Source organism: Siphateles boraxobius, unplaced genomic scaffold, assembly GCF_051911475.1.
Source record: "Siphateles boraxobius isolate OS27281-9 unplaced genomic scaffold, OSU_SipBor_1 9, whole genome shotgun sequence".
Classification (NCBI taxonomy): domain Eukaryota; kingdom Metazoa; phylum Chordata; class Actinopteri; order Cypriniformes; family Leuciscidae; genus Siphateles; species Siphateles boraxobius.
In genome coordinates, this window is record NW_027509219.1 from 33,285,887 (window position 1) to 33,307,728 (window position 21,842).

General features: G+C 37.0%; 1 protein-coding gene across 2 annotated transcripts in view; it reads left to right on the forward strand.

The window, feature by feature from the left end:
* dpysl2a (dihydropyrimidinase like 2a) overlaps window positions 1–21,842 on the forward strand; it is a 36,101-nt gene that overhangs the window by 4,549 nt on the left and 9,710 nt on the right. Inside the window, exons 2-10 of one of the 2 annotated variants that reach the window (XM_077223407.1) lie at window positions 1,678–2,005; window positions 14,478–14,566; window positions 14,678–14,862; window positions 15,776–15,940; window positions 16,975–17,036; window positions 17,310–17,390; window positions 17,860–17,928; window positions 18,369–18,489; window positions 21,365–21,521. In XM_077223407.1, the coding sequence (XP_077079522.1) occupies window positions 1,964–2,005; window positions 14,478–14,566; window positions 14,678–14,862; window positions 15,776–15,940; window positions 16,975–17,036; window positions 17,310–17,390; window positions 17,860–17,928; window positions 18,369–18,489; window positions 21,365–21,521 (971 nt within the window). In that variant the 5' untranslated portion in view covers window positions 1,678–1,963. Of the gene's footprint in view, window positions 1–1,632; window positions 2,006–14,477; window positions 14,567–14,677; window positions 14,863–15,775; window positions 15,941–16,974; window positions 17,037–17,309; window positions 17,391–17,859; window positions 17,929–18,368; window positions 18,490–21,364; window positions 21,522–21,842 lie in introns of those variants that run through there. The other variant, XM_077223406.1, reaches the window with a different exon arrangement.

Consider the following 21,842-nt stretch of genomic DNA (forward strand, 5'->3'; position numbering starts at 1 on the left):
CCCATAAAATCAAAAGTTATTCGCCTAATCATGTAATAAATAAATAAAAAAAGATTAAAAATTGCACATTATTTACACTGCTTCTAGGAATCAAATATATAATTTGTATTATAGTTCCTTTTGGATATAATGGAATTTAAACTGGATTTATTTAAACTAGAAATGCATACTTCAGATAAATTGTGCCTAGTATACATAGTGTAGGAACAGTATGTTAGTATGTTATTCTAAATATAGTCAGTGATAATTTGCACATTACTGCCTTCTAATGGCTGAAATGCCAATGGATGGTAAAAATGAAACGTTAGTCATTGGCAGTAAACAAACATCTTTCCAGATCCACAGATACTACAAGATGCACACTGTGATTTTAGACACTCAGAAGAGCAAGTGGAGGTTTGTAACATGCTTGTAGTTTGTATGCTGGAGCTGGTTTCAGCTTGTAAAGCAGCTCACTGGTTGTTGTTTTTTTTCACAATCACATTGTCTTATTCTATTCAACAATATGAGATGCTTCCAAATAGTGTGTACTCTCACTTTGCTCACATTAATAAAGACCGATTAGCCATGCAGTGAGAACCAGGCCATGAAATACCAAATCATCTCACAAAAGAGCAGGATCCATTGTGCTGCCGGTGGTCTTCATTTATGGGAGACAGGCGTAGAGGACCAGGACCAGCCTATGCACAGTTACCCACGGCAACCATAGAAACTCAGTGGGAGGAGCCTGTGGGCTTCCATTCACGTGATTGGCTGCTGGCAGGTGTTCTGAGGTTGCATATGCAGTGGAGGGGCAATGCTTAATTCATTTTTGTCAACATATTCCCTTGTTATCATTTTCCCCATTTAAATATGAGATCTCTCAAAAGAGAAATCCTTAAAATTGACCAGCAGGCCTGAAACATTCAAATTCCTCAATTTATTTTCATTGACTTAAAAAGTCACACGCATTGTTTAATACAGCAAGGCACAAAAAATCGAATAATCGTCATCTGTATTATACAATAATATTTTTATTAGTCCTAATCAAATATATTATATTGTTCAATGGTTTCAGTGAAGTTTAATTGAAACATCAGACCCATAACTTACTATCCTTTATCCCAGTATATTCATAAATAAATCAATAAATCAATAAATTAAGCTTCTAAACATAAAAAAACAGCTATATTAAAACTTGTCGAAACAATATATTTCCTAACAGCTTTTATTTTATTTTATTTCATAAACTTAATTAGGTCAACAGGGATAGACCAGGCCAGGAGACTGATTTCTATAAATGCTAATAGTTCTACTTTATTTTACTTTTGAATTTGGTTGAATTTTTTATCTGAACAGCAAACAAAACTAAACATAATCTGTATATATTTTTATACAAAATGTATATTATTCCCCCAAAAGGAGACTATAGCCAGGCTATCAACAGCCAGGGATATGAAACATTTTTATCAGTTCATTTTATACAGAAAATGTAACTTTTCTGAATGCTTTCATGTTTCACACAAGTTTCTCATCAAAATAATTTTGTGATTGAATAGGAATACTTAGAAAATCTATAGAAACAGAATTGATTCTTAAACGTGTGTGTGTGTGTGTGTGTGTGTGTGTGTGTGTGTGTGTGTGTGTGTGTGTGTGTGTGCGCGCGCGCGCGTGCGTGTGTGTGCGTGCGTGGATCAGGGTGGGGTGTTGTGCTGCGCATGCACGGTGGCTTTGGCCGCGTAAATCTCCATCAGTGTCTGTCTGGAACGTCCTGCCGCTGCGCCGGAACAAGAGAGAAGAGCCCGTCTCCTGAAACCGAGGGGAAATTTCATCATCCACCTTTAGAATCTCTGCAGGATTGTCTGGAAACATCCCACCATCGCATCTGGGTTGTTTAGTGCCGACAGCGGCGGGTGTCATTGAGCTTCTCCAAACGCGCATCGGGAACCATTACGCGTGCGGATCTCCAGCCATCAGCGCAGAGATGTCCGGATACCAGGGCAAAAAGAACATCCCTCGCATCACTGTGAGTACAGATCAACACGAATGATGGTCTGAAAGCACTCGCGATTATGAATGAGGTGATGAAATGATGACAGCGACTCCTAACAGGAGCGGAGATTCCTATAATGACATTTCAGTCCTGAAATGATCAAGTTAAGCTTATATATGCAGTATGCGGGTTTGTGCTTTCACAGTGGTCCAGTTTTGCCAATACCTTTACATCAGATGTTGGATTACTGTCACCTCTCATTTCAGTGTCACACACACATTCAGACCCACTTATCAAACGGGTTTGTGGGTCAGATCCATTGAAGCTCTGCTATCCCACTGGATGAATATTTTACCTTATGGAAAGCTGTCATGCATGCATTATAAAACAGCCTCGTTTAAATAGAATATAATGCATTATCCCCAGCCATAAACATAACCTGCTCACATTTGATTGCAATACTACAATTTATTACATTCGATTCAATCCTATTTTGTTCCTAAAATGTGTCTTATAATGTTGCTATAGCAATATAATATTATAATAATATTATATATCATGTCACAAATTAATATACAGTAATTCATCACTGGTGAATTTTTGTGACTAGTGTCTCTATATGCATTGAAATCATCCGCCATCAAAAGTTTTTTTTTTCAACATTAAAAACGACTGTATGGAAAGCTGTTAAGCATGTATGCATACATGTATTATTTTAAGATCCTAGGAATATGTCTCATCTACCTAAGAATATATTATCTTCAGTGAAGCATTGCATCATTGCAGTTCTTTGGAAATCTTTGTGAATTATGGTTTCGCATGCTCTGAAAACTTGAAAAACTAGCTTGTGAAAAGCATGCATACATCCTTCAGGATATATCATAGCCTCAAATCAGAGAATCGAATCAAGCATTATTCACTATTCCAACTGAGCCTTCAAATGTATATATCTATTGCAGAAATGTATCTTACAAGATAGGCTATATCTAAAGTGAATGATGGCTTTGTCAAAATCCACCTTCAAAAGTGCAATTCATTCATGTAAAAAGCAGCTTCGGTTTAAATGCCGGAGCAATGGCCTCCTCATACACCCCCGCTGGTTTGATAGCCGTGGCAAATGCAGAAAACCTTCTCCAGAGGAAATGGATGAAAATCCTCTTCTGAAAAGTAGGTCAGTGAATGTAAAGTGTGTGTCATGGTATGTGGTGATACTTGCCTGTAATACATGTTCCGTCCACCACTGGCCTATCATAGTGCAAAGACAGTGTGCACTGCTGCATTCGATATTCTCTGGGATTGTTTTAGAGGCGGTGCAGATCTGGTTGCAGAAGGCCTGCAGGAACGGACAGATCTGGGACAGGAGTGAGAGAGAGGAAATCTCTGCCTTTGCCGTTCGATCTTGCCTTTAGCTCTTAAACGTCAGCTAAGCTTCAGCCATCTTAAGGGATGGTGATAAGACTGCCAGTGGGTGGCAAACGCTGATACTATACTACACTATACTACACACTCAAAGACTTAAAGGAATAGTTCACATTATGTCATTGTTCCAAATCTGTGTGCTGTTCATGTTTGAATATTAATACAGCTCGTTTGCATACAGTGACAGTTTATACTGAAATCAACTGTCAAGCTCTAAAAGGAACAAAAAAGCACAATAAAATAACCTACAACTAGTCCATATGACTGATGTACTATATATATAAAATCTTATGATATTGTTTATCGGCTTTGATGAGGAACAGACCCACATTTTTTCTTCACAAAGATTTTAAATCTCATTTGCATCATTGCTCATTTGTGTTTAGAATCAAAAGCTGCCATGTGTAATTGTAAATTAAAGGCGAATGCGACTGGCACCCCAGTTAATATATGTGGAGATGTGAATGAGATTGTAAAGATCTGCATGAAGATTCTTAACCATGTAAAGCCTGATATGTGTTTTATGTCATATCTGATACATCAGGCTTTTATGGATCATATATGATGATATAGTGAGAATATGAAGCTCATTCCCGAGGAGTAAAAAACACAAAAATATGCTATTTGGTGCAAATGCTGCTGATATTTATAAGGGCAAAAAATAAGATTACATTCTGATGCTTGTAGTGTAAATCAGTGAGATATTAATAACAGTATACAGATACTTAGATATAATATCACCTCTCACTCTATATCTGCCAGTAATATATCTCAGTAAGATGATATTTAAATGCTTAGTTTTAAGATCAATGCTCTTTAGTATTAAAACATATAATGCAATACAAGATAATGATGATTGAGAGATGAACAAATAAACCTTCCTTAAAAGCCTGATGGATGATGTTTGATACTCACATGATTTTTCTAAAAAATTATGTATAATCAAGTAAACCTCAATTGCTTCGGTCCAACCTGAAATATTTCTTACATTTTAAAAGTTATTCTTATGTTTCTTCTATAAATAATTATTTCAAAGCAAAAAGAGAAGGGCTGAACGGGGACGTTTTTACAATTATACTAAATTACACTTCTTATACTTCTTTCTCATTTTATCATAGTCTGACAGTGTCACATCGCCACACCACTCATGACAAACATGGCCTGAGCACTCTATCCTTTCCCTCTGAAACACACACACACACACACACACACACACACACACACACACACACACACACACACACACACTGCCCACTTTTTAGGCATGTTTTCTGCAGCAATCACATTCCCACAGCCCAGACAATGTTCTGCTTCGCCTGACTTCATCATCTGCAGCGTATCGAGTGTCTGTGAGACCCGCTGGTTTTGTGTTGCTCTCTCTCATGCTCTCATTGATTTGGTAAAAGTGCAGCCGTTCATTCCCTTTGACTCCCGTTTGAATTGGTGACAGCAGTGAAGCTCACCTTAAAAAACTCATCAACCCATCATGATAGATATTCTGAAACTTTAGGTGCATTCACACCATGTCGTAATTACGAGATTTCAATTTGGTAAAAGTGTTCACGCCCTCGTATTTACAACTTGTAAGCTGGGAATTTGCAGAGAGCTCCTACTTGTAACATGTGACCGCTGTACCACATGACTGCTGCAGATTTATTTAGGCGTTGATAGTATTGCCATAAAAAAAACAGCTCAGAGTAGAACATCATCTGTTGTCATCTCGAAATTACGGTAATTATGAAATGAATGCAGCATTTTATTGTTCAGAAGTTGCTCTCTCAAGACTCAGCTGTTATCAGATACTTTTCTTAGAAGTATCAACTTGGTTTATTTTATAATAGAAAGAAAAGAGTTGATCGGCATGGACCCAGAATGTTCCCATTAAGTTATAAAGACTAAATGTTCTAATAGTGTTCAAAACGTCCAATGTTTAGTCTTGTTTGTGCGAATGTTAAGGGAACGTTCCATCTTATCATTTTGCAAACATAATGGGATTGTTATTTTTCTAACCACACATCTCTTCTGAAACCCTATGTCGAATTTGAGATTAACAGGAGAATTAAACAGTTTGCCCTCCATTTAATCTCACAACCATCTAAAACACATGAGATGTAGAAATCTCCTTTGTGAGGTTTTATGTTTCACATGTAAATGTAGCAGTGCTGGTGTGTGTGCTTCAAATGTGTGGTTAGAAAAATCACTGAAGGAAATTGTTGAGTAATAGCACGTAATGATACGTCTTCGTGAGAACAATGTCAGTGCCAATAAACTTGGTTTCAACACCTAATGTGCTTTTGATTGCTGGCAAGTGTCGACAAACTGCTCGCTACAATTTGACACCCGTTTGGGTAAAACTGTGACATTTTTACGGCCTAAATTGTCATGATAAGGATCATTTTCCATCTTTGACTGCACCTTGATCCTGTAGATTACACCGATTGTTTGTTCAGAACCGAGGACGTCATTCTGATTTGAACTCGCGATTAACCCTCGGGATCAGAAAGACTGCAGATTTCCAGCTATAGCGCAGAGAAGTTGAGCTCCTGGAATACAGCAAACTCAGACTTTTTATTTTCACTCAGAAATTGCAAGTACGTTTCACAAATAATTACAAAGAAATTGCAAACTCCACATTGAATTAGATGTGAAAAGTAGAAAGACTGAATAATCTGTGCTCCAATAATCAGTGATAATTAACTTGCTGTTATTTAGGGAGAACTTCTTGACCTGAAAATAGAAAATATTCATGTATGGAGTCAATTTTGTTGTTTGCATGAAGCTCTAGCAATCTCAGAGTGCTGAATAAGGATATATAAACCCCTTTAAACCATATGTGCAAGCTATAAACATCAAATGTAGAAGAAAACAGTTTATACTATTGCTCGTTGTAGCACCTAATGTGACAATGCTGAGAATGCAATCAAAACTTGCATTTTGTTATGAACTGCGCGCTTGCATTTTTCAAACACAATGTTCTCCATTCATGTAATTGTGTAAAATATGATTCTTTCCACTCAAAATACTGTATAATGTCTTTCGAAAGCAAAATAAACACACATGTGGAAAGATAAATAAAGATTGGTAAGCCAGCTGACTGATTAAATCATTTGTCAGTGGACGTTTGTGAGGCATTACTAAAATAATTCTACAATATCTATGATCTCTGTTTTCTATTTTTTTAAAGCGCAGCAAACAGAGCAGAACAGACCCTCAAAATGTTTTCTTTTTTATGTTTAGACCTCATGCATACATGTTATTCTTGTGAAGACGTGAAACACAAACCTGTTCAGCCACATAAACACTTCCACTACTGCTAGATGTGACGGTACCTTCTCCAATCTGACTGTGTTTGACCCACTTACTGGACCACACTTCTCTTAGTTCTCAGTGTACATTACTTTCGGAAAGGCAGTTTTTCTGGGAGCCCCCCTGGTTGTCAATTTGAGTAGTGTGTCTTTAGGATAAAAGTATGCACCGGATTTGCTGTAAGTGGGTCGCAGGGATTTGGTCTGGTATGGATGGGCTCTCTGGAAGCCATCGTTAGCAACCTCTCATTCACTCCAGTGCACACTACGTGCTACCGAGCCGAGGGGGGAAAAAGAAGAGAAAATGACTAAGTGCTGTATTTGTCTCTTTACTCGTAACTGAGCGGCACTAGGCACTCTTAGCTGTCGGAAATACATGTAAACATAACAAGCGTTTAGTTCAACATTTTAAGTACAAACACTATTTGCACTGCTTTATCTACTAGACTAGAGGATCTTTTTGCTGTTACGTAATGACCAATTAAGCCCATTGACAGGCTTTACAATAGATTAAAGGAATATTCTGGGTTCAGGACGAGTTCAGTGAGATCAACAGTATTTGTAACCACAGAAAAATATTTTAACTTAGTTTTTTGCAGTTTGAGTAATACACTATTGTAAGCAGTTCAATTCATTATGAATTGAAATATGAGCATTTACATTAAAATGTGTATTATTAGAGCTTGTAAAGTTATTTTTGGAGGGTCTGCTGTTCTAGATTGGTGTCAGCTTTTGTTTTTTGTGGCTGTTTTTTGTTGTCAAACGCCATAAACATGTAAATACATGTAGAGACGAGTTTACGTCCTTCTGCAGATTCAAGACAACATTCTTACAAGAAAGTTGCGTAACCTTTCTTCTTGGTATTTTTGCGCAGACCTCATGCAAAATATATCACGATTAGAGGGTTTGGAATTTTGCAATTTTACACAGACATGATGACATAGTCTCGTATTAACTAGTGGCCATATACTGTGTGTATTTTAATGTTTATTTTGTTTGTATAATGTTGATATTTTTTCACTACATTGTACACTCTCCATGCCTTAACATAACAGTGTTTTTTTTTTAATAAGAGATGGGTGGAACTATTGTGTTGTAGACATTATATATATTTACATATCTATTTATTTGTACAATATTTATATCGGTCCTCCATTTGGTGAAAGAATACCTTTAAAAAATATTTGATTGAGAAGATGATTATTGTCTCAGAAATGCCTCATGATAATTGCATGATCTGATTATTCCCCAAGCCATTTACTCCTTTAAGGGTTAGTATGTGAATTGTAGTTTTTTATATTTTTCAATAGATTTTTTTTTCCCACTTACTACAAAAAAAAGTTATTTTGGCAATAAGGAAACATAATAAAGATCTAGTGATGAACATAAGGTCTGATGCTTCATCTTTGCATTTCTTCATTATTTATTGTTTTAACTGTGTTGCCACAGAGAATGCTGGGAAATGTAGTTTTCGTCATGCCATTCTGACGCCTCATAAACCTGGTAAATAAGTGGTATTTTCTATCAAACTTCATTGCTAGTCATCAACAGTACTCAAAATGTGTACATACTAAATAGTAAAGTCAACATTGACAATAACAATTTGTTTCTTCCACTGTTCTTTTACTAACATCTCTTAAATACACCATATCCAATAGTAAATACGCCATTGTTGAACCTTTCATGTGTGCTTGTACATATCAGATTCTGAAATGATTTAAAAGCATTTTAAGCTTAATCTGCAGTCTTGAATCTTACGTCATGGTATTTCAGATATTATTTATACAATACAATATTTATATCTGTCCTCCATTACATCTTGAAAAACCAAAATATTGGTGAATAATAATAAAAAAATAGCATATTACGATTATGCATATTTTTCCTTCTTATATATTTAGACTATTAATTTGCACCTTGAAACTTAAGGTGTGCGTTTACTTAATTGTGTGCCACAAATGTGGTCAGCAAAGCTGAAATAATTGCCATTAGTGAGGCAGAACCTGACAGTAAAGAATCAATGGACGGGTCATCTAGCACATGGTCTGGTTTATACACTATACATCTGTTTGTTACTACTGATCTACTTTAATATTAAAAGCAAATAGCTTCATATTTCACTCATGTAAAGCTTATTCTTTTTAGGAAAGGTGCAGTCAGAGTTCAGTGTCAGCCATGTGTCATATGTATTACGAACTGCTCTGAGACAAGAAGGTTGAGATCCAAATGCAGCTTTTAATAATGGTTAAGAACAGTCAAAACACAGGTAGGCAGTACAAACAAACAACACATGCAAGGTTGGGAACAACGCAAACGGGTACTCCAAAGGCAGGCAGAGAGTCCGAAACCCAAAACACATGGAACCAGCGAAATGCAGCGCAATAATACCTGTATACAAAACTTCACAATGAGTGATAGGGTGAACCAGGCTCTAATAGGCAGAGCCGGTGAGGTTAATGATTCACAGCTGCATGTAATCATGGCTAAAAAGTCCGGGCAAAGGGTTATGGGAAATGGAGTCTGTGAAGGTGTGGTAATAGTCCAGATTGGAGTGCCCTCTGATGGTTATCCCGGGCTCTCACTGGTGATTGTGTTACCAGTGGAGGGTATTTTGGACACAAGGCTTATCCAGATCAGATCTAGGGTCATAAGGGTCATGACATGTTAACCTCCAGTCTTTGTCAAGCATGGATGCACAGCAGCTCTACAGCTAACAGGGAACCTTCGCAGAACTTTAGCTAATGTTAAAGTTAAAGCAAGCGTTCTTCCAGTAACATTAATAGAATGTTCATTCAAAAGTTATCTGGTCTTTAATAATGATCTCAAAACATTTTACATAAAACACTATTTAACCTATACATTTTTTTTTTCTGAAATGTTTCAGTTGGACGTTCGTCTGATTTTTTTTTAAATGTTCAGAGAACATTCAAAAGTAACATTTCAAAAAAAATTGAAGAATGATAAAATGGAACATTTCTTTAACGTTCACATAACCAAGAAAAAAAAACATTTTGAACGGTCAGAGAACATTCATAAATAACTCATTTATAACAATGTGAACTTTAGCAAAACATTCTTGGAACATACATTTTTGTTAGCTGGGTCATTTAAGTTTTCCTTGGGTGATGTTTTTGATGCTTCAGCTGTGACAATTATATTTTTTGATTGAGCATCCAGGAACATAAGCATCCATTTAGTTAAATTTGAAATGCTGCCTTTAATTTAGTCTTTAATCGTATAACTGGTCAGTATTCCTGAATGCATAAGAACACTAAACTACTGCTGAATAAGCTGAAAGCTCAGCAGTTCACCAGATGTAAAGGTCTGTTTTAATGAGCCTTTAGGCTGCAGAATGAGCCAGCGTTTGTCTTGACACAGCACTAGTAATGGATTTGTGTAGAAGAGTGACCAACAAACAACTACAGAGCACAAGTCCTGTCACGGTTGAATAAAACGAGTTCATCTTGATCTGAAGCTCTGTAAACATCACAAATAGCCCACCACGTGATTCTGGAGTCCTTCCACTGTGACTAACAAAGTTAAGATGGTTTTGATGTCTCCGAGATGTTTTCAGCATGAGCGAGCGCTTTGTGGCACAGCCGACTACGATGATAAATATGGTTTGAGCTACTGTGTGTGTAATAGTAAAGCAGAGGCTTTATCTCAGAGACAGATGACGTCTCATTTCCGTTCGCATGTTTTAGAAAAAAACGTTTTTGGGGAGGGACATTTGCAAGGTGTGTTCAGGGTACTTTGGTCTGAATAAAACAATTCTCTCTTTTCCACTTACTAACAACAATCAAAAATACATAGGCTATATTTTAGCAATAATGGAAAATAGGGGTGAAAAAAACGTACTATTAAATGTATTAAAATTGTACTTGAGTATGTTTTTAGTACAATACAAATATACTTTAATGCATTTTTACTACATTTAACAGTACGTCTTGTTCACGGGATGAACCGTAAGAGATTTGTCATCCGGTAGAGGTTTTAATTTTTTTTCTGTTATATTTATTTGTGCTGTTACTTGTAATTAGTTGTTTTTTTATCTTAGTATTAGTTTACTTAGATTAGGCTAGTATTCATTTTTTCATGTGATATGGAAATTTATGTCAAAATTGGTGAAATATCAATGATATCTGATATCTATTTTGTCAAATTAATTTTAGAGTATGTTTTACAAGAGAATACTATTTCAGTTTTTCCACTTCAAAATGTCTTATTTTACTTGCCATTTCTTTGTATTTTCTAGCAATTTATGAGTGAAAAGGTTTCAAGTAAATTCTACAGCATTTTTTATTTTCAGTTTCTTTTATTGTAAAACCCTTACTTCCACTTTTCTCATAATATATCGTTTTAATGAAATAAAATTATTCATATTGTGATATAGGATTTTGGTAATTTCAACCCCCCTAATAAAACATAATAAAGATCAAATGATGCACATTATGGGCCAGATTTACTTACTTGCACCAGCGCAAACCCTCTTTTGGCGTTAAAAAACTACTATCAGGATTTACTAAAGACACACAGTGAAAAATGAGTGCTAAAAAAGGCATGGACAGGGTTATTTATGCGGCTGACCTTATTGAATATGCATTTGTAGGAGTTTCCCTTTCAGACGCTAAATTTATGAAAGTAGAGTATTTAAATGAATCACGGAAGGTGATTTACGTTTACGCTAGTCTATTTACTGGTATTTGCACCATTATTTAACGCCCAAAAAAAGCATGTCTTAAACCAGATGCTGTGTATTTTATTGTTTATCATTTTAACTGTGTTGCTACAAAGAATGATGGGAAATGTAGTTTGTTGTGCCTCTTATAGTAGGTTAGTAATAGTATTTTCTATCAAACTTCATGGCTAGTCAACAGCACTAAAAATTTGACATACTGTACTAAATTGTAAAGTCAACATTGTTTCGTAAAATAAAATCAATCTGATATGATTGTAAAGCATATTAAGTTTAAGTGTGGTCAGTCATAAATATATTTTATCTATAAATACTTTTCTTTTTATCAGTCTTTCCAGCAATGTCTTGTTCTCCACACCACAGGCTCTTTTCTTACAGTAGAATCATGAACCACGGCTCAACGATAGCTACTCATTAGCAGTCAACCAGCTAAAGAATAGGACTTTCATGACAATTATCTCTTCAGGTCATTAATTACAGAGTACAATGCAGCTAAGATCTTCTTAAACCCCCTACAATTCCCATCATCCCATCATGAAGTCATGCACTATAACGATGGGTTAAAGTGGCAATACTGTTGCATTCAATCATTTAATATTGATTGAAAAATAATTGAACTGTGTCTGACAGAAGAAAAGCATGCGGGCTGCAGTCAATGGCGGTGTCCTTAAACAACATTTGTGCCCATGATCGCGTGTCAGAATCCATTTAGCATGATAAGAATCACTGTGTTTTTCTGATGTGCCTTAGTGATCTTTATGCTTCATCTGTGATTGAACCCCATGTCCAGTGCTTGTCTGTAAAACAAATCGAGTCTCCAGTTGAAGAGCTCTGTCTGCATCTCATTTGGATTTTTCCTACAGTGACCTTGTCATGCAAAAACATTTATCAAATCAAATCAAATCACTTCATTGTTAACAACAGTGTTGACTTTTTATAGCCACATACACCCTGCAAGGTTTATAGTCAATTGCCTTAAAATGCCCCTATTATGCTTTTTCGAATATTACCTTTCATAGTGTCTAATATAGCTGTTTGTGAATCTAAAAGGTCTGCAATGTTTTAAAGATCAAAGTGCAGATAAATGGAGTTGATGGATCGATTCTGAACTGCTCCTCAGTAACTCCAGTCTTACTTCTTACTCAAAGCTACATAGGTTTGTAACTAGTTTGTATAATGCCAGCGTGAATGTCTACTTTGACCCGACCTAAAACACTTTAGTTGTAGCTGAGACTGAAAGAGTCTGGTTCGTGTAAGACGCTGGTTTCTGCGCTGCCAAAGCAAATCCACTTTGCTGCACTTCCAAACCATGACATTCGCTGTAAGCGATCGACAAATCACAACAGACTGGGTCATCTGACCAATCAGAGCAGAGCAGGATTTCATAAAGGAGGGGTTTAGAGAGACTGAATCCTTGATCGAACCGTTTCAGACACTGAGAAAAGAGCTGAAGCTGCAATAGAGCTTGAGTGATCGAAAGTAATTCACGCGTAGTTCAGGCAGAACCCTGATCGCTAAACAATATCAGCTGATGCTCGTTTGATTTGGGGGGGGGGGGGGGGGGTTGTTTCATGACAACATGTCAGTCATCGTGTGGTAGCGAAAATATGACTAGGCCTAGACTACTTGTTTTGAGCAGGTGTTGTGTGTGAAAAGGCTGTAAAACTGTTGACTAAGTTATAGACACTCATGAAAAACTGATGCTAATTATCTGGGAAACATTCACTAACAGCAGTCAAGTTGTCATTGTTTGTGTCAAACAAGTTGTGAATTTGTTGTAACATTAAAACAGGAGATCATGAGTTACTCTGTGCTCAAAGTGATGTTTGGAGCTCCAGTGGTTTCCTCTGTGGGTGAACGAAACTTTCGGAAGATGTTGTAGCAGAATCACGTTAACAAATCCAGGATATGCTTTTTTTCATTGGTTGTTGCATTAAATCTTACCCAGATACACTAGTGCTATTTTCTGATTGGCTATTGTGTAGCCCCTTTCTTTTTTTTTGATTGGCTGATAAGTGGCGGCCTGAGAAATTTGGGGCGCTGTGGCATATTAAATATAATATATATCGTTTTTCCGCGTGAGAAATACAATGTGTGGCGGGAGTGCGTGACAAAAGACCGAAATGAGTGACTGTCGCTCAATGCGTGACACTTAAGAGACCTGGTTACTCCACCTACTCTAATCAACTATAGTATTTAAGCTCATTCAACAAATGCTCCGCAGTCTGTCGCACAGACATTTACACCACCTCCAACCCTTCACCTCCTAGCATCTTCATAACAGAGCAGTGGATTCTGTATAGAAACTCTATGTGCATAATCATTGTATCTCCTTCTGTAAACATATGCTTAGCAACATTTGGTTATTAAAAGGCTTGAGGGATTTGTGTCTCAAGGATGTATCTCAAGCTGTTTAGCTCGAGCACCTTAGAGCCTAAGCCTCTCGCCAAATCCAAAGATTGTCAATAAATTTCATTCTCAAAGTGGTCCTGACTGAAATGTATATTATGAGAGACTTAAAGTGTTTTTTTGACATTGCAGGTAGATCTATTGTAGGAGACCTTCAAAACTAAATTAGGAGCCTTTTAAATAAAACAATAGGGGAACTTTAAATGCAAAGGTGAATCCCCTAAGTTATCCATGTGTGTATAAAAGTCACCCCTGAGCTTACAATTGTTTTGAGATATGTGTATGTGTGTGTATGTGTGTGTGTGTGTGTGTGTGTGTGTGTGTGTGTGTGTGTGTGTGTGTGTGTGTGTGTGTGTGTGTGTGTGTGTGTGTGTGTGTGTGTGTGTGTGTGTGTGTGTGTGTGTGTGTGTGTGTGTGTGTGTGTGAGAAACCTGTATTGAGCAGCAGTGGGTATGTGGCCTTTAAGAACCGCCAGTTAAGGAGATGTTACTGTGAAATGTGCAAATGCATTTTTGTTTTATTGTTCATACTATGCAAAAACAATGTGTTTCTGTGCTTAAACTGAGAGCACGTGAGACCTATTGAGTTACAGTCAAATTATTGTATAAATAGTTAGCATACAGCTGCTGGGAATAAATGCAGTTTTTGTATGACTCTCTGTCTCCCTTTCTCACAGAGTGACCGTCTTCTAGTCAAAGGTGCGAAGATAGTGAACGATGATCAGTCTTTCCATGCCGACATCTATATGGAGGATGGAGTCATCAAGCAAGTGTTTTTTAATTATTATTTAATGTCATTGTTTTTCTGGTCTGATGTATTGACTGACAGTAGAGATGACCTCTGTTGACCTTTGTGACGCTTATTTTCTCTCTCCAGGCAAATCGGTGAAAACCTCATAGTTCCTGGTGGTGTGAAGATCATCGACGCACACGGCAGGATGCTGATCCCAGGTGGCATTGACGTTCATACCCGCTTCCAGATGCCCGACCGGGGCATGACAGCGGCTGATGACTTCTACCAGGGCACACGAGCTGCTCTCGCTGGCGGCACCACTATGATCAGTACGTCTAAAAAAATTCATAAAGAGACCATAAAAGAATTTATATGCAATTTATAAAAAATATATATGGAATTGTATTATTATATATAAAAATTGTTGGCATTTATGTATATATACACACACAAATATATGTACAGTATGTATATACAATATTATTGTTATATACTGTATATAAACAATATTATATATATATATATATATATATATATATATATATATATATAATTGTGTTTAAAGATATATAATAACAAAAATAATTACAAAATATTAATTTATATGCAATTTAGTTATTAAAATTATGAATCATAATCTCATGATTTTTTGTATTTAACAGGAGTCATTTCTTTGTTTTTTCTGCAGTAATTAGCCACTAATTATAAAGTTTTATTTTCAAAATGTAATACAAAAGGATTCATATCTAATATGTTTTGGATGATAGTCAAATTTCTACATAAAGAATGTACATTTTATCTGAATTTGATTTATGAATAAATTAGACATAGCAGCTTTATAAACTGATCGTATTGCTTCATAAACTGATTCAATAACATTGCAAAGTTAATTCAATTATGAAAAGTAATATGAAAAATAATCAAATTATGAAAAATGCTTAATTCAGCTTTAAAGGTGCTGTATGTAACTTTTTTACTAAAGCATAAAAATAAAATCATGTTAAACACAATTAATAAACAAATTCAATTCAGCAAGTTTTGTTTTGTTCTCATCCAATAGTGTCAGTGCAATCAAATTGATTATATCACTGAATATTAAGTGTCTTTTAAACCCCAAAATGTGTGGGACGAGTTAAATTTTGAAGTTTAATATCCTTCCATTTAATTCTATAGTATATACACAAGTTCCCTCACTTTAAGTATATAGGATCAATATATTTCGATTTTGATGTGTATTTTCAGTTGATCATGTGGTTCCGGAGCCGGGCGTTAGTCTGATCGCTGCCTTTAACCAGTGGAGGGAGTGGGCCGACCACAAGTCCTGCTGTGATTACTCTCTCCATGTGGACATCACGGAGTGGCACAAGGGCATGCAGGAGGAGGTCGAGGCGCTGGTCAAAGATCACGGTATGTTCCTCACACATGCGCCTGGTGCAGATACATTGGATGGGTTTATAATAAATGAGACAATCGCGTTTGCTCATGACAAAATATTAGCTACTCAGTTGCTTTCTCTCATGAGTCATGACACATAGCAACACAGCTAAAAGTATTTCTAATGTTGGACCTTTTATCTTTCGAGACATGCCTTCACAAGCACCCGTAAGAGCGGTGATGAGTTGGGAGAGGCGCGACGAGCTAAAGAGGTGTTTGTAATTCGGCAAGAAATCACTAGCTTAAAGGGACAATGTGTAGTTTTTTAGGTATTTTATTATCTAAAATCAATATTTTTATTCATAAATATGTCCTCAATGATGTACAAATACCTCTGCCAATTATCTGACTCATCCTCATAAACTAAGAATTTATTATCTTTATATACATGTGACGGGTAGGTCCACGGAGGCTTCCATGTCGTTCCGCCATCTTGAAAAACTATAATAGCAGAGAGCTGTCGTTGCTTTTTGGTACATAACAGCTACCGTAGATGCAACACGCATTTGAAAAAGCGAGGCGCTGGAGAGCACAATTCGTTTGAATGCAAAATACAATTTCACCGCTAGATGGGAGAAATTCCTACACAATGTCCCTTTAAATATGTGCAATGAAAATGTAAGCAAGAGTTTAGTATGTTATTATTACTAGCGTTAAAACTCAATTAAAAATTCACCCAGAACGTACAAGTTATTATAATTTAATTTAAACGGTTATATCTCTAAAAAAAATTATATTTAATACATTTGCAATGTTTTGCAAATCAGTTACATCAATGATATAGGTTTATCCACCTAGTATAGTATTCCCACATGAAAGTGATGATTCACTTTATGGCTCAAATTACACACAAGGAAAAATCATTACAAGACAGCGGTACAATCTGCACATTTCTGCTTTTAAACTGTCTGTGACACAGTTACTTCACCCTTGCTTGTTCTAGCAGCTCCTCTCTGCTTGTGTGTCCATGTCTGATGATGTCTAACATCCTGGTCTTTTTCTCCCAGGTGTCAACTCTTTCCTGGTCTACTTGGCTTACAAGGACATTTTTCAGCTAAACGACTCCCAGGTATGACTGTAAAGCATGATCTCTCATGCATATGCCTTTAATTATGCTTATAAATTTGGATTAGACACCTTTTTTTTTACTTCATAAAGTCTAAATGCTTGTTTTGGGTGCATTGAGAATGCAGTAATGATGAGTTCTCCGTGCACTGATGTGATTTGAGAGAGCATGTTCACCACGTTTCCTGAAGCCATAAATCCAGAGCAGAAGAAAATACACACTGCACTGCATGAACACAGATAACACACCGAACGTTGTGTCTCCTGTCTGTTATAGATGTATGAAGTGTTCAGTGGGATCAGGGACATGGGAGCCATCGCCCAGGTGCACGCAGAGAACGGTGACATCATTGCTGAGGTGAGCTCAACATATATAAATACACTAACGGTTTCAAAAGTGTTAAGAAGTCACTTCTGCTCACCAAAGCTGCATTTATGTGTTCAGAAATACAGTAAAAACAGTGATATTGTGAAATATGATTGCTATTTTAAAGGACTGTTTTCTATACGAATATATTTAAAATGTAATTTATTCCTGTAATGGCAATGCTGATTTTTATATTAAATTTAGTCTCCAGTATATCACCTCAAAAGATGGGGAAAAAATGGGGTCATTAAGATTGTGACATTTTTAAAGACATTTATCATCCTCCCTTCCAGTTAATGCAGTTCATGCAGATGAAAAGAAATCATATAATATTAAATGTAGTATTTGTAGTCAAAGTAAAATGTCTGCATTGCTGTAATGATAAATTGGGTTTTATTTTTCGTTTAGTTTTTTGACGTGAAATCCATATAAATCTCTTTTACTCTGTTTTTGCTTTTAGGAGCAGAAGAGGATTCTGGGATTGGGTATCACTGGTCCAGAGGGACACGTTCTGAGCCGCCCAGAGGAGGTAAAACACTTCAAATGCACCTTGACTATAGTGCTACAATCTAGAGCTCATCACACCACACCAAATACACCATCAAAACATTCATACTGCAAAATGACAGCTGTGCACCACATCAAAGGAGGTTTTTAACACATCATTGGCCTTACACGTACATCGAGACCCGAGAAACGCTTCCAAAATAACCTTCAAACATGCTGCACTAAAACACATTTATGGTTTGTTTCCCTTTAGGGATCAGGGGAGTTCAGACTTTCCACTTTCCCACTGTTTTTGCTGCCAAAGTCATTGATCATTGATATCAGCCTTCCAGAAACCTTTAGCCGAGTCCGTTGGCGCACATAAAGTGCAGTCAGCGTTCAGGAGGTGCTGAGCAGCACTTTACCTCGGCTGCGTCTGTAATTTCAGCCGAAGGTCAGTGAGTGTCGGCCGATGTTTTATAGGTGGAGGCCGAGGCCATCAACCGGGCTGTGACCATCGCCAACCAGACCAACTGCCCGCTTTACATCACCAAAGTGATGAGCAAGAGTGCTGCTGATGTCATCGCCCAGGCTAGGAAAAAAGGTACATCAGATGTTTGATATAAAAGTCCAATGAATTGATCGATATCCCACTCAACCTTTGTGTGAGCTTGGAAAAAGCTGTCACATGGGTTTTATTCTCACATTATCAATAGACTCCTAACTAGAGGCCATTTGACATAGCCTGGGAAAACCCAGACGAACTTCCGGCAAACTTAGATTTTCTCTGCAAGTTAGTCTGGCGAAGACCCCATTCAAGCTCATTTCCAATCTTTCCAAATCGAGGCACCAATCACAAACGTTGAGGCGGGCTTTACAAGATGACGATCGATCTAATTGGTTTTAGGTCTATCCAATTGCGCCCAGAGGCATTTGAGCGACGTCCGGCCACTTTGGAAGTGAGCTGTGAATGAACCTTCCCCAGACTATAATTCAGTTACGACTGAGAAGGGTCTGGTTTTAACCAGGCTACATTTGACACTGACAATGTTCAAAACACTATTGAGCTGCCTACCTAGACAACATTTTTAAGCAACTTCCAACACAAAGGCTGTTCCAAATAGTAATACTAGTAAGCCTCTGGTTTTAATCTAGATGGTTTTCTTAGTGAAAAATAAATATACTAAAATGTATTTGAAATACATTTATTTTATGCAAAGTATACTACAAATACATTTAGATATTTATGTACTTAATGTAAGTACCCTGCAATTATACTTTCGGTATATTAAATTGATATACTTAAAGTCTGCTAAATTGGAACAACTTCCAATTTTGTACTTAATGCACTTAAGTTAAATTTAAAGACTGATATTATACAGAGATCATACTTTTTATGATCATACATTTTAGGTTGCATTGCATTGTGCAATAAAGAAGTACTCCACATAAAGTTGAATTATAATTACATCAGTAAGTCTCAAGCGATATGTCAGTAAATATGTTAATGGATTTGTAGTATAGGCCTACTTAGTATGAAATAAATGTATTTTAAATACATTTTGTTATAGGTTATTTTCACTAATGATAAGATGGACAAACTGGTCTCCCAGTCTGAAATAATTGTCCAAAACCCCTCTAAAATAACCCTGTTAAACCATAGACTGGTTTTAGCTTTAGTTTTTGCAGGAATATTTTTTAGCAGAGCAAGTACAAGTGCCACACCAATACAGCCGATTTTTATTTTTTTTGTTATGAAAATGTAATTTTGAATCAGTATCTATAATAAGTGCAATGAACAATTAACTGTTAAACTAACTGTTAGCTTAGCATTATGCTAATGTATGTTAGAAGAGCGTTTTTATTAGTCTTTTTTTACTTGGTTTCCAGTAAGGGATAATGACAATGCTGAAAAATAAAACAACAACAGCTAAAACCAGCCTAAGATGGTTTTCCAATCTGGGCATTGCTGGTATTAAAAGGGTTTTCACACTTCTTTAGCAGATAAGGCTGGGTGACTAGCTGGGTGACAGCTTAAACCAGCTACGTCCATCCATCATGCATTTACAGGTTTTAACTATTTTTCCAGCAGACGTTATCAGGCAAAACAACTCTCACTGCATCGTCTGCTTATGAGCATGAGGCATTTAAAGGGATAGTTCACCCAAAAATGAAAATTCTGTCAGTAATTACTCACCCTCATGTTGTTCAACCCCGTAAGACCTTCGTTCATCTTCGGAACACGAATTAAGATATTTTTGATTAAATCTGAGAGCTGGATCACTCCTCCATAGGCTTCTAAGGGATTGAAACTTGTTCCCCGAAAAGTTATTAAAGACATCGTTAAAATAGTCCAAGTGACTACAGTGGCTCAATCTTAAGTTTATCAAGCGCCGAGAATACTTTTTGTGGGCAAAAAAAACTAAAATAACGATTTTATTTCAACTATTCATTTCCTTCTCTGTGGGCCTCGAGTCAGTTCACTAGTTTAACAGCGCAGTTCGAAATAGTTGAATAGTTGAAATAAAGTTGTTATTTTTGTTTGTTTTTGCGCACAAAAAGTATTCTCGTCGTTTGATAAACTTAAAGTCCCAATGAATTCAAAATTAACCATACTTTGTTTGCCTAAATTGATCGTTTTGTGGTGAACAATTCATCCATGCAAGTCAATTCACTCAAAAAAAAATGTTTGGCTTCGTAATCTTTAATCAAAATCTGAAATTTCCCCTCCCCTCTGCATTGGAGGACTTTCCCTGATGACGTAGGTTTGACGGTTTTTGTGTCTGCTTAACATATGTAACCACGCCCCTCCAACTGACAGTAGACAGGCTGCCTGTGTGTTTGAATGAAACACCTACTTTTCTAGATCCAATCAGGTGCTAGTTGGAAGGTGCTAGCCTCCCCCCAGCGCGCGTTACCCCCTTCGTGCGCATACTCAAAGCTCGTGACGCATGCGCATCTCGTCAGTAAAGCCGGTTCCATGATTAGTAGTAAATCGTCATTACAATCTCTCGCGCATCTGAGTTTTCGCTCGTGCATGATTGCGCGTCCATGTTCTTCGAATGGGTGGAGTCAGAGCCAGCGTTGGAGGAAAGAAGGTAGGACCATTTGAATTGTGTATTTTCAAAATCTCAAAATTCAAAATTCGGTCGTTTCCAAATCACACACCCCTACTTTAACAATGTCTTTAATAACTTTTCGGGGCTGGCAAGTTTCAATCCCTTAGAAGCCTATGGATGAGTGATCCAGCTCTCAGATTTAATCAAAAATATCTGAATTTGTATTCCGAAGATGAACGAAGGTATTACGGAGTTGGAACAACATGAGGGTGAGTAAATACTGACAGAATTTTCATTTTTGGGTGAACTACCCTTTAAGTATGAAGAACCGGGTAGCTCTTAAATCTAGTATGCTTCCTGTGCAGCAAACAGCTTTTCAAACCATTGTAGCGACCCCGACCCTGTGCTTTCCCTGCTCAGGTACCGTGGTGTACGGAGAGCCCATCTCAGCGAGCCTGGGGACAGACGGCACTCACTACTGGAGCAAGAACTGGGCCAAAGCTGCAGCCTACATCACATCTCCACCCCTGAGCCCCGACCCCACCACCCCGGACTATCTCAACTCCCTGCTGGCCTGGTGTGTGTCCTAGTGCATTATGGGACATAGATTACAGGGGGTATTTGGACCACAGTGAGTGTGTGTGTGCAGAGCAGGTGTTATTCATTATGGTCACCCATTCGTCATCCTGCTGGCTAAAGGAAGAACATTAATGGGCTGACCACTAGAGGGCACCATTATACAAAGAACGGCCTACTGTGAGCTTTTCTCTACGCAAACTAAGATAAAATACAAATGATTATGAAAGACATTACTTTCCTTACAAATGCTGTGGGAGAAGTTTCAGAGTAGTTAACTAAAACTAAAACACAAAAAAAACATTTTCTTTAATTAAAATAA